Source organism: Chlamydotis macqueenii, chromosome 27 (genome assembly GCF_036417535.1).
Source record: "Chlamydotis macqueenii isolate bChlMac1 chromosome 27, bChlMac1.mat, whole genome shotgun sequence".
Classification (NCBI taxonomy): domain Eukaryota; kingdom Metazoa; phylum Chordata; class Aves; order Otidiformes; family Otididae; genus Chlamydotis; species Chlamydotis macqueenii.
The window spans coordinates 5,875,584-5,888,085 of record NC_141582.1 but is presented as its reverse complement, the minus strand read 5'-3'; the positions used below and the strand labels follow the sequence as shown (position 1 = coordinate 5,888,085).

Genomic DNA, 12,502 nt, shown 5'->3' with positions numbered 1-12,502 from the left:
TTACAATCATACCAACCAGGTTTTCAATAATGAGCTTAATTATTTTGCTTTCACCAGGGTTTCTGCACAGAACAAGGAGATAAAGAACATCTTCAGGATTTGCTAGAAGTAGTCACCTTCAGCAGAACAGCGCTGATAAAATTTGCCCCACACGCACAAATCTGCCCATTCCAACTTTTGAAACAACTGCGTTTGTAATCTAACATTAGAATGAGCGAGGCCCTGCCACAGCTACACTTTTACAGAATTTTTACATTTGTATTTTATGCTTTGAGTTCAAGGCTGGTGTTATTATTTATTATCCAAAGCAAACCTGCTCAAACTGCACAAAGCACAGGCTCCGGAACACTGCTGTATGAAACACTTACCACGCTGAGAAAGCCAAAGAAAAGCTGAAGTTGCACTGTTACGTACATGGTAATGATATCTATCTTTTTTATTGCCCTACATAAATAATAAAACAGCCCAGCAGCTTTGGAACTACTGTTCAAAGCAGGACAAATTCCTCTCCCTGTGAAAAACTTAACAAGCCGACACACTCAAGCCACCCAGAGCGGAGGGAAACCTAAGAAGCGACCCAAGGGGCAGCTGTTGCGCCGTTAAAGGCCTGAAGAAGGTCAATGGAAAGGAAAAACCCAACGGGAAGAGCAGCCTTGCAGGTACTTGAAACCTTCCCACCTCTATGAGGAACACCCAGTTTTAAACGTCAGGTTTGCCAACGACAGCGCACCGCAACTGCAGAGGTATCGCCCTCGGCTCCTGGGCAGGACAGAGGGGCTGTTCCTTGGGTGAACAGCGAGGAGGGCAGAGGGGCTTGGCAACAAAAAGAGGGGCTGATGCCATCAAAGGGGTCTCCAAGGACGGGAGTGATTACAGCGTGTTGGGAAAACATAGCACAAACACGGGAAAGGGACTCGGAAACAAGGTGACAGGGAACATGCTCGGTTTCTTTTCCCGGAAGGGAAGCGTTGCGATAACAGATATCCACCCTGCTGATTATCGGCATTCTGAATCAGTAAATCCAGACAGCAAGGCACAGGACACAACCGCGGGAGAAACTATGGATTGTGTCAGGGTTGGGCAGCTTCAGACTGGAGGCCCAAGCCACTCCTCCCACAGAAGGAGCTGACAACGCCCAGCTCTTCTCAAGGCACTGCCACCAACCTCTGTCTTCACACCCACACACACAGTAATCACTCCTGGTACGATCCCGTTTCTTGCTCCTCGAAGTCTCCCTCCTTCAAGCTTACCTTTCCAGTTTTGTCCTTTTTCATCAGTGCAGATTTTCTGTTGAACACAGTGGAACCACCTCTTGGTCAGGGACTAGAAAGCTGCCTATGGAGCTCAGCCACACTTTTTAAACACATAGAAATTATGAGAATAAACAGTGTTCTCCTCCCTCTGTGTTAGTTCTCCCTCCTGCCCTCTGGGCTCAACTGGTTTTATGCAAAGCTTTAGACCGTCAGTGGTTCTTTGTCTTATTTTGTTACTCGTCTCACGAGATCTCCTTTCTTGTTTCCTTCACTGCTGGCGCCGATCTGTTACAGGCAGCCACCGCATTTCTTAGGGCGTGACTAAAAGGAACTTTATTCCTCTCCAGTGAAGCTGAGAAGTTCAACAAAACAAGTAGGTGTCAGGATGAACGGAAAGGAGATCCCAAAAGTAACAAAACCTTAGGTGCCTCGGTCTATTTTGAGGCCTAGCCGTTCATTTCCCTGGTTTCTGTCTCGTGTTGCACCTCGTGCTAACCTGCAGGACCGAGACGAAGGAACGGCAGCTGCTGTAAGTGGTGGGAAACACATTCAGCTAGGAGCAAGGGAGAAGTCAGCAAAGGCCCAGCGAAATCCATGGTTCTGCATTAGCTGGCAGGAACACCTTCTGTACAAGAGTCAGGTTTGGTCTCTTGAGCACAACACGCTTCTTAAAAAACCCACACGTGCGCTAAATGAAGTTTTTCCGAATCCACGTCACACACAAGCCCAAGAGCACTACCTGCAGCAGCAAGCAAAGCCAGCTCCTACGCCTCTGCCTCACCACAGCTCCCGTGCTCAGAGCAGGAGCAGGAGCTCCAGCAGCGTACCTCCTGCATGCTAGACTGTCGCCCTGCCCGTGAACGTCAGGCAGCCGCACTTCAACTCTCTGCAGACCTAGAAAGAAAACCCAGTCTTTCCCGTGACACTGAACTGCGTTTTGGGTCCTGCTACCAGGGGGATTCTCTAGCAGAATTTTAATTTCCCAGAGAAAAGCTGCTTCAGCTGCAAGTGAAGCCATGGCTGAGCCGGTGAGAGGCCAGCAACGCCATGCGTTTTGTACGAGTATGAAATACACCAGTGTAAGAAGAGGAACACCTGGGATAACCAGCCCGTTTCCGTTATCCGTACAAGCACAACGGTTGCGAGTCACGTATGCATGAAGTGATCAATAATTGCAGAACAGACTCCGTCAGCAAAGCAAACAGCACGTAGCTGCCATTTGCAGAAAGAGATGAAGGGTACGGCCTCGGGTACGGCCTTCTCTAGAACACCCTCCCCCACCTGCCGCTCCCTTCGCAAAGACCATCTGCTGTAGAAAAAACAGGAGATGTTTTGCCACTACAGTCCCAGCTCCTTGTGAGTCCCCAGGCACGCGGGCACACGGTCCCAAGCTGCCTTTTGGAAGTGGCTGTGATGGCAAAGAAGATCAGTTACGCAGCAACCAGCAATGCAACAAGAGAAAAAACAAATAGAAACTACTTCTATGCCGCGGCTTCGGAGCCCATTGCAACCGATCTGGTGCATGTACAGAGCTCAGACTGCAGCGCGACGGGACAAAACGCATCCTGTTTCAATCACCATGCAGTTAATCCGGGATTTTATAGGATCAGAACTCCTTCTGCCTCAAGCCCCATAGACATATCCCGATTATTCATATGCAGACATATAAACAAGGCCAAGAATAAACAAGGTCAAGAAAATGGAAGCTAACACAACAGCATTCTGTATCATGCAGCTCCTGGAGGGAGGGATTTATCAAACCCCAGCTGGAAAACACGTGCTTTAATCAATAACTGCTCACACATGAGGCTGCCTCTTGGAGGCATCCCCTTCCCCAGCCAGCCTACCACAAACCTGCCAGATGTTTTCCAGGTCACAGGGAAATTAAGCTCAAACCAGGTTCAGGATTGGTCCATCAGTGTTTCTTTTTCTGTGGGGTTTTCTACTTTGGCCGATTCCAGTCCCGACAAGATGGCACGGCCAGTTTGCTACGGCTTTGCACCAGCTAGTAAGGACGCGGGCTGAGTAGGCAAGATTCATTAGCAAGTCTTAAGAAGGTGTCTAAGCTTAAAAGCACGCCGGGGGATTAAAAAAGTGCCCTGCCAACCCTTTCCAGAGCTAAAGCCCAGCCGTATACTGCAGCCTTGTTTCACTTTCTTCCTTTCTTCACTTTCTTCCTAAAGCTCCCAGCTCCTCACGGTAAGAAATTTCCAATTGCTTCCTATCACAGCCAGAGTAAGCAAAATACCTTGCAGAAAAAGCAAAGCAAGAGCCTACATCTAACAGCCCAGAGGGATCCCAAACGGCAGACGTTCGTAGCTTCAGAGGCTGGAAAACCAAATCACTTCCTGTGCGTAGGCTGAGAAGCACAGCTTTGGAGAGAAAATTTTGACCTTTGCCTGCAGATCTCTTCTTTTCTAAGACATGCACAAATCTGATTTTTGAGATTTACAGTTAGTCGACTTGCACAGACTTTGCACCTGCAACACCACCACTGCCAAAGGCTGGAAGCTGGCATGCTGCGTTTATACTGGGCGATACACCCGGTACGTGGCAAAGTGTACGCAGGAAGCGTTTTAGGAAGGGCTAGAGTTAGGAAAAAAAATATAAATTGAAAGACAAGGGAGGCAAACGGGTTCCTAGTTAGAGCAGGGTATTAGAAAGAATAAAGATTCCCAAGACACTTGCAAGTTAAAAAGGGAGCGGAGGGCAAAAATCTGTCACAGGCTGCTAACACACTGAACATCAGGATGCAGCATCTCCAAGCCAAAGGAGCCACCAGCCAGGCACCGCACACAGCAGGACCGTTACTCACTCGTGTACTGCGCAGGAGGAGTAAAAAGAAAGACAATTCAACAGAGCACACAGCAGAGTTCTTTTCTTCGGATGTCAACTGAGAAAGAAAGACAAGGTTGTAAAAATCCTGCAAGCCAAGGGTGCTGCGAGGGGGCGGGCACGTCGCCACAGCAGGTGTGGGTTAGTCACTCGGGGAGACGTCTGCCTATCGATTAATCAAGCGCTAAAGATCAAAGGAAGCCCTGCACATTATTCAGCAGGGACTTGGACTAATGAAGGGAAGGCACTGGACAAGTTTTCCTAACGGAGTTTGTCAAGCGGAATTGTTTCTTATGCAGCACAAATAGAAAGAGAAAAAAAAAAATATGGTGATCGGCATGCTTTAAATACACGTGCACATGTCTCCATAACCGCCACAGAGAGGAGCGGGACATTCAACAGCGGCTCCCTAACAGATGGAAATCAAATTATTTTAGTTTAACTTTCAAGATCTCAAATGTTTGTCAAATAACACTGCTTGAGAACAAACTCCAAACACAGACAGAAACCCCAGATTCTGTCCCAGCTCATTTAGCTGGGACTCCAGTGCTCCACTGGCTTTGCTGCCCCAAGTCACCCAAGCACCATATTACCCTCTCCGTTAATGAAACGGCAATTAATTCATTGAGTTACTTCTGCATTTTCCCAACTGAAGATGTGAACTCAAAATTTAGCACCCATCAATATGTGTTTGTGCACATCTGCAATCACTTCATCCCAACGCCTCATCTCGGTACAAACACCGGGTCTTAGGACAAACACAGCTCTCCTCTTCCAGCTCTTACAAACACCCGGACACAGGTGGGCGTACAGCTACCGCCTCAGATTTTATGGCGCTGTGATGCTGCTTAAAAACATTTCATCAAGCATTTTGGGCCACAAAATAAGAGCGCCCTCTGACATTAGTGACAGCAGCCCTGCCCCAGCCGCTGAACTGGTGTGTTTTGACAAGGATGTCGGGGGTTGGAGTCCCAGCTCGTGTTCCCCGGTGCTAGGAACCGCCAGCTTCAGCAATCTCTTCTCAACTCTTCGTGATTTTTTTCCCCACTACCAGTTCTCCTGAAACTCACCTCCACGCTGCAACGCTGCTTTCGCACCCTGCGGAGAAAGCCTGGAAACTCAGTTCCTGACGGCCACGCGTTAGAACACAGTGAGAAAAATCCAGTTTTACTTTAAAGTTTTTGCTTTAAAAATTGGTTTTGAAGCCAATTATGTTTGGAGCAGGAACGGTTATCCAGGCCACACATTTCTGAGAGCTAGCTCCAGGAACAGGCCAAGGGCGTGGACGAATTTTGTTTTGAAATTGCACTGCAAGATATCTACTTCCTTAGCCCTGATAAGCATCCTCTCAGGCTAACAAAAACACACAACTCCGTGAGTATTTGAAGGAAACAAAAAGGCAAAAATCCTTCTTAAAGTGCCATTTAAAAGCCTCCGAGAACGCCAAAACGATAATGACTCTTTAATAAGCAACGCTGTTCGCCTTTTCATCAAGAATGAGAATCCAGCGCGTGCCCAGATGGCACAGGCGTGCTGTCCTGGCCCGTTTCCTCCCCCAGTGATGCCCGCGTGTTGACTTTGCTGCGTAGGACACGGAATTTCTCTCATCTCACTTTCTGCTACGGCCAAAACAACATCACAGAGGCCGCTTGGCGCTGCTGTTCCTCAAACAAACAACTGCACTAAAGACACGTTTGTGTCTCAGCTGCAGCCCGGATGCCGAGTTACTGCAGGTTGTGTAAATTCTCCAAGAATGATCCATTCCGCTTTGAAAGGGGGTAAAAACAGATTGACTCACGGCGCAAAGACAGCATGGCAGTCAGTGCCGACGCAGGGAGGCCAACGCTCCCACCACCCTGCACACACAGGAATCGGCGCGGCGCAATCCGCAGCGCGGGGGAGTCTGTCCTCCGTCCAGTCACAGGGAGGAGCAGAGCTTCTCTTCCTCAGCTCTTACACCTCAGCGCTGCTGCTCAACAGCTTCTCCTTGCCCACTGTGCTGCCAAGGGCCCACACACACCACCTCAGCTCTCTCCTCTTCTGCAGAGAGGAGAGAAGCAGCCAGGATTGCCGATAGGACAGAAGAATATTTACCTGGAACTAGAGCAAAGAGGAGACACTGCCCTCCACCCCAAACCAACCAGCCCTCAAACTGGGAAGGAGTATTTTTGGCAGTATCTCAGAGGGCATTTCACTGGGTCCGCTCTTCGCTTATTCAAACACTTGTTTATCTGAGCAGATGTTTCTGGAGTCAAGAGGATATATCTAAGATCTTTCCTGACACCAAGATGGCTCTTCCTGATTGAAGAGTGCAGGTAACTACGACGAGACAGCAAACATTTCCATTTCAGCAGTTAATGAGGGTCACGGGCTAGAGCAGACGCGTTCACACGCTCTGGGTCAAACCTCTCATGACATACTTCTGCAAAGCAGGTTGTCAGAGTTGAGTCCGAAGTCCGTTCACGCCAACAGAAGTGAGGTCAAAAGAAACTTAACCCATTATACAGAACAGGCGTGAAAACCCCAGACTTGGGACTACTCACGGAGCAAAGCCTCAACAACAAAGGGGAAGATCTGCCTTGAAGCTTCCCAAATCAGTTTAATTTCAGGTCTCCAGAACATCCTGTACAACACGTAGCCTCCCATGCTCATACGAGCTGAATTCACCCCAGTAGACATTAAGTAGCCACACGCAGCGGGAACGCTCCCATTCTGATCAAACACGCCGTCACGATTCATCAGCACTGAAGCCTGCAATAAGCTTATTAAGAAGAACTTGGCTCACTTTCCTACACACGCACATGGAAAAATGTTTTCAGCATGAATATTTAATTCTCCCTTATTTTAACAGATGTTTTGCCATATTTTTACATCTCTCTCGCCAGCTCCTCTTACTGGTTACAACTCCATTAAGAATTGCAGCCACGACGCATTGGAGAAGGAGGAACATACCGAAAACCATTCTACCTCCACTTGATGATTGTCCAGAGCTGGCATTTCTGCCTTCTGTAGGGCGCTACGTCACCTCTTCTCTAGAAGCACTTGCCGAGAAGCTTGTCACCCACAACAATCGACAAACAACCTCCTCTACGATGCGACACATCTCCGGTGCCGTGATCCACACACGCAGGACGGTCTTCTAGAACCAAGGGTTGTCTTTGCCGTACACGTTTAACTGACCACACAGATCTCGCTAGACTCTCGTACTTAAAGCCTCGCCTGCCGGCTGTAGCTCCACGCCAGCTCCACCCTCCATTTGAGCACGTTTTGGCTGTATGGCAGTTTGTCATGTGTTAAGCATCATTTACTTGTTTCTTGGGAATCTGTGATAGGAAAGCTCATCTGTCCTCCTGAGCATCCAGAGCCCAAGGAGGTCTCTGGCCGGCATTCAAGCCATGTCACCCGCACTCTCGGGTGCCAGCACAGCGAGCAAGGTTGCAGCTTAAGCAAAAAAAAAAAAAAAAAAAAAAAGAAGCTGAGCTCCCAGCCAGACTCTCAGCTGCCGCAGGTTCAGAGTGCAGAGAGCCAACAAACTGGCTCTGCACGACAAACAGGGGAAACGCCAAATCAAAGCCTCGCTTATGCCTGCTCTGAAAGCCTTCCTGCACAACGTCGCTCTTGTAAGCAGGGGGTAAAGGCTCACACTTCGACTTCTGAAAGAGCTACGCGTGCTCCTAGTCTATAAAAAGACAGACATCAAATGTTTTCAAAGCAATGAGATTCACTCCCAAGGTTTTTTCAGAAATAAAAATATTCCAAACAGAAAGCAAATATTTAGCAATCAAAGAAACTCAGCTCCCCCTGCACAAAACGACGGCAGCGTGGATACGTGCGGCCGGATGTGCTGACATACGAAGAGCCTGAAGTCGACCCCAGCTCTACGGACCCAAGCGGCACGCCTGAAAGAATGCCTTTCACCTGCAAGTCAGCACGGCCCTCACGTCCAAGACCTCTCTGCTTGCAGTGGGGATGCAACGCGGACACAGAAAAACAAATCTGACACTGTCCTGCACAACAGATGCACAGATTGAAAACCCGAGTCCAAATCCACGATTTTTATCTTTTCTGTTGAATTTACAAGCATAGACAATCCTGCTCGGTTTTCAAGGCTAAGAATAAATCTGTGGCTCTGGTCCTTCAAAATATTCACGAGCTCCTAGCCTCAAATTTTGTTAAAAAAAAATTAAAAAGAAAAGAGTTCCCACAGCTAAGGCTGCGACTGCTGCTTCTTACAGTTACGCTACATCAAAATGCAGTAGGTAAAAGGAGAACAATCGTTTTGTGTGCAAGTCTGTGCATTGAGCACGCTGGCAGAGAATTAAATGGTAGTCTGGGCTGACAGGAAAACCAACACTTCCAATAGCATTTAGGGGGAGTGGGAAAGAAAAGCATGCAGGCATCTGCCGTCTGTCGGTTCTTTTCAAGTTACAGCCAGGCAGGTCAGCTCCTGGCAAGCGCTCACCAAAGGGGAGAAAACCTCTAAGCTCTACTTTGTTCCTCGAACCGCAGCATTTATGAGTAAAATCCCCTTTGAACACACTTCTCGCGCTCTTTGAGCATCAACCAGAAAGAAGCAAGTTCCTCCCCCCCAGTTGCTTAACTTTCCATGGAGAGAGGCCACCTTTACAAGCACAGCATTTTGAAGCTTGGGTCCTCTGCTGTCAGACCACCAGCCATCCACAGCTTGAGCTGTAACAGGGGCGGGAGCTGTGACAAGCCCTCGCTCTCTGGGGCTGGCTGACACATTCACCAGCAGGCTTAGAGGAACTCCAAGATAAAAAACATTCCCATATTCCAAATCCCACTGATTCGCAAATAAGCTCCTAAGCGGTTATATAATCTTGCGCTAAAAAGTGTCGGCTGCTCTAGTCAGAAATGTGCACACAGGAAAGACTTTTAAGCAGCACTGCAAAGTAAATGGAAATAGACACCAACTGCACTAGAAAATTCTGCCAAACCAGAAAAGGTTACACGTTAGCTTGTGCTTCACACGAAGCACGCATTTGCAATAGACCTTGGAAGCCAAAGAAACACGGACTCTTACGGGAAAGAAAGATTAACAATAATAAAAACTACAGTTTCAGAGCTGGGGACCAATTATAAATGGCTTAGGTCAGAACAGGGAATTATCACCTGGTGATTATTTTTGGCTTTGAACTCCGAAGCTCCAAAGACACCAACATCGTTGCCGTTAGAACAATATGACACCCTAGGGCCTGCCAGGAAAGCTCTTGGGCTCAGCACCGCTCCCAGCACCACACGGATACTCGGTGCCAGAAAGCGCGACGTGTCCTTACTGCCGCCGAGTTCAGCGGAGCTCGCCAGTGCCCAGCACCCTGCCTGAGGCCCAGGACCTCGGGTGTGCCTGGAGACAGAGCTGGAAGATTCAGAGAACAACACAAACAACAAGAACCTGCCCCCCACCATAAACACAGCCCTGGTTACCTGGCGTGTCGGACAACGGGAGAGGAATGAAAGGATCAGGCACAGTCAGAAGAGGAGGGCTAGTGTCCAGGCTCAGAATGTCTTTCGTTTTTTCAGCTGGTAACCAGGAAGAGAAAAGGCAGAGTGAAACAGAGAAGAGAGAACAGCAGAAAGCATTGAGCAAAATCTCAGCACAGGCACACTCAGTACGACACAGCCAGGGCCTGAGCAGAACACACGCGAACACTCAGAACAAGCGCATGTTGCTAGTGGAAAGAAATAAGAAAAAAAACCCAAACCTACTATTACCCTGTAGCTCTCCAACACAACTTAACCCACAGATCTCAAAACATTCCTTGCAAGGGAAGCGCGATTATTTTGTTTTCCAGCGGTACAAGAGGTGAAACGCCTTCACAAAGGACACACCAAGGCCAGCCCCCACGCTGGGCTGAAATAAAACATACAGCATCTCGCAGGCAGGCTGCTGTCTACGGGCAAAGAATAAGAAAAGGGCTGGAAGTGCTCAGCCCAGGGCCAGCACCCAGAGAATTTCCAGGACACCTTCCCTGTGCCAAACTGCAGGACAGGAGAGTCAAGGGGCACATTCTAAAGCCAACCGCTGGAAGACTTGAACATGCTACCCCGCCCAGAAAGCCCAGAACACGCAGGTGCTTCTCGGGCTTTGCGGAAGGTACACGACAGCTGAACCTGGAGCTGCTGCTGTTCAACACCGCTCCCCGGAGCCTGCTGGAACACCACAAACTGTTCACGGGGCGCTGAACAGCTGGACCAACCCCGAAAGCAACCCCCCAGAGCACTCCTGCGTCACGGGCTTCAACTCCTTAATTCTCAGGTAAGAGCCAGCGATACCAAGCTCAGGTATAAGCTCCTCTAAATCTCTTTTTATAAATAGAAAGAGGCGTAAATGGATTTGTCGCTTCTTGCCCCACAAAGGATTCTTCAGTCTCTTCCCAGGACTCCGCTCACCAAGGGTTGGTGCGCTTCAGCGGGGAAGCATCAAACGGTTGCCTCTGTCACCAGTAACAACGGCTGCGTAAGACTGGGAGAGGATTACTCGCGTTTAGGGCTCCTGGGAGCAGTTTTCCAACACCGTGCTTGGCAGGTCTGTGCTGCGTTCATTGAGAACTGATGCTGAACAACTCGAAACAAGCGGCAGCACTCACCAGGATTTTTCAGCATAGAAGGGGCCGCTCATGGCAAAACCTTGGTACCCAAGCACCAAAGGTGACACCAGACAAGGTCACGTGTGCAGAGGCCTCTCCAAAAGCCTCCCTGCACCACCCAAGGACTCCCGGCCCCTGGACCCAGACAGCACAGCCAGTGCAAAGCTTCTTGCCCTCACCCTTTAACATGTCAGTCAGTCTCCTAACTGTGGTCTCCTCCAAGGATTTTCCCGGCTCTCTCCCGTCTCTGCTGTTCTCATTCTGCGGCAGAGACGTTATTATCCCCGCTCCTCTCCACCGCACAGCCTAACAACTGCAGGGGAGGAATATCCTCCGGCATGTCTGACCAACGGCTTCAAGTCCAATTCCCTCACTGCGCACTACTTATTTTACTTCTAATTATGAGCTGCATGGAACTTCAACGTGTTACGAAGCTTTCTGGTGAAGTTAAAGGGCTCACAGTTTCTTCCCTCAGCAGAAGCCTCACCTCTGCCTACAGACAGTGCCTCCTGTCTCTGCTGCCCAACTGGGACACGTACCTGTGCTGTTCCTACCCTCTCTTCTTTACTGAAGGGCCAACCCTCTCCCACAGTTCTCAGTACCAAGACCCAGCTCAATTTATATGTTCTACCTTCCTTTTAAAGAGGCTACGACAAAGAGTTGCCATTTTTCTGCAGTGCTGTCCAGGGCATTGGCGTGTAGGACACACTCGCAAACTCACCTGACGCAGCAGTGAAGGAAGAGCCACCAAAGGCATCTGCCTGGGCTGCAGACGAAGCCGGCTGGAAACCCGGGATCAAGTTCTCTGTGGAACTGCCCATCTTTTCTGGAGCTTTCCCTGAAACATCAGACGCAGATTTAGGAGAAAATTTCCATTCTGAAGGTTGCTTACTTCCCTAGATTTTTAGGACACTATTTCAGTATGTGACTAAAGCCCCTTCCTGCAAGTCATAACTTGCAGATAAAGCAGAGCTTAAACTGCAGCTTCTACAGCCAATAGATCAAGGCCACAGTTAGTACCTTTGAGGATCATGCCCATTTAATTGCAATTGCCCAAAGAGGACAGGGACTGAGAAGGGAAACGGGGAGGATTTAGCTTTTACAGGCAGAGAGGACCACGATAATACAGAAGCACCCCAGCAGCACCTGACCAAAACCATCAACGTTCCATGCCACCTTCCGTTTTGAGAGCAGGCTGATATTAAACCATCTCCAGGAACCTACCGTCACCCAGCTTCGCAAAGTCCTTGTTCAGCAGCTCCTCAGCTGTGAGTTTGGAGAAGTTATCATCATCAAACGGATTCCACGTGGAGACGTCGGGTGGGTTATAGACATTCTGCTGCGAGGTCCTTGGGGAACCCGAGGGCGTGGTGGAAGCAGATCTGGACGTGATCATCCCAACCAAACAAGAGTCATTAACAACCCACCAGAAATCCTCTGGCCAGCACTATGAGCTGGTCCAAGCTACTGCACTGTAATTACTTCCTACTTAAAACACTCAGCACGAGTTACTGCCCTCGCATGCCCAGAAAGCTGGGACCAGTTAGCCTCATCTCCTCACAAACTGGGTGAGCATCCTGCTGTCAGGGATTAAAACAAGCACCAGGAGCGTCCCATTTGAAACAATTTTCTGTAATGTTCACATGGACACTGGAAAAGCGAGCTATGGCAAGTTCTCCCGGGGAAGCGCTGACGCTAAGCGGGAAGCGTGAAGCACACACCAGGGCAACTGGTGGAACAGCTGGAACGACACCAGCTTTTGAAATCCAGAGCAAGGCTCTGTTTGCTTAGCTTTTGCGGAGCACG

General features: G+C 49.1%; 1 protein-coding gene across 16 annotated transcripts in view; it reads right to left on the bottom strand.

Annotated features, from left to right (window-relative positions):
- The window catches only part of AAK1 (AP2 associated kinase 1), a 79,965-nt gene that overhangs the window by 22,383 nt on the left and 45,080 nt on the right, over positions 1 to 12,502 (bottom strand). For 14 of the 16 annotated variants that reach the window (XR_015261220.1, XM_086768027.1, XM_086768013.1 and 11 more), the window contains 3 exons: positions 11,921 to 12,078; positions 11,418 to 11,534; positions 9,534 to 9,629 (listed from right to left, as the gene is read on the bottom strand). Coding sequence is in view for 15 of the 16 variants with exons in the window: in XM_086768027.1 (XP_086624153.1) it covers positions 9,534 to 9,629; positions 11,418 to 11,534; positions 11,921 to 12,078 (371 nt within the window). In the remaining variant the exon portion in view is untranslated. The remainder of the gene's footprint in view (positions 1 to 9,533; positions 9,630 to 11,417; positions 11,535 to 11,920; positions 12,079 to 12,502) is intronic. The other 2 variants (XM_086768017.1, XM_086768028.1) reach the window with 1 other exon arrangement.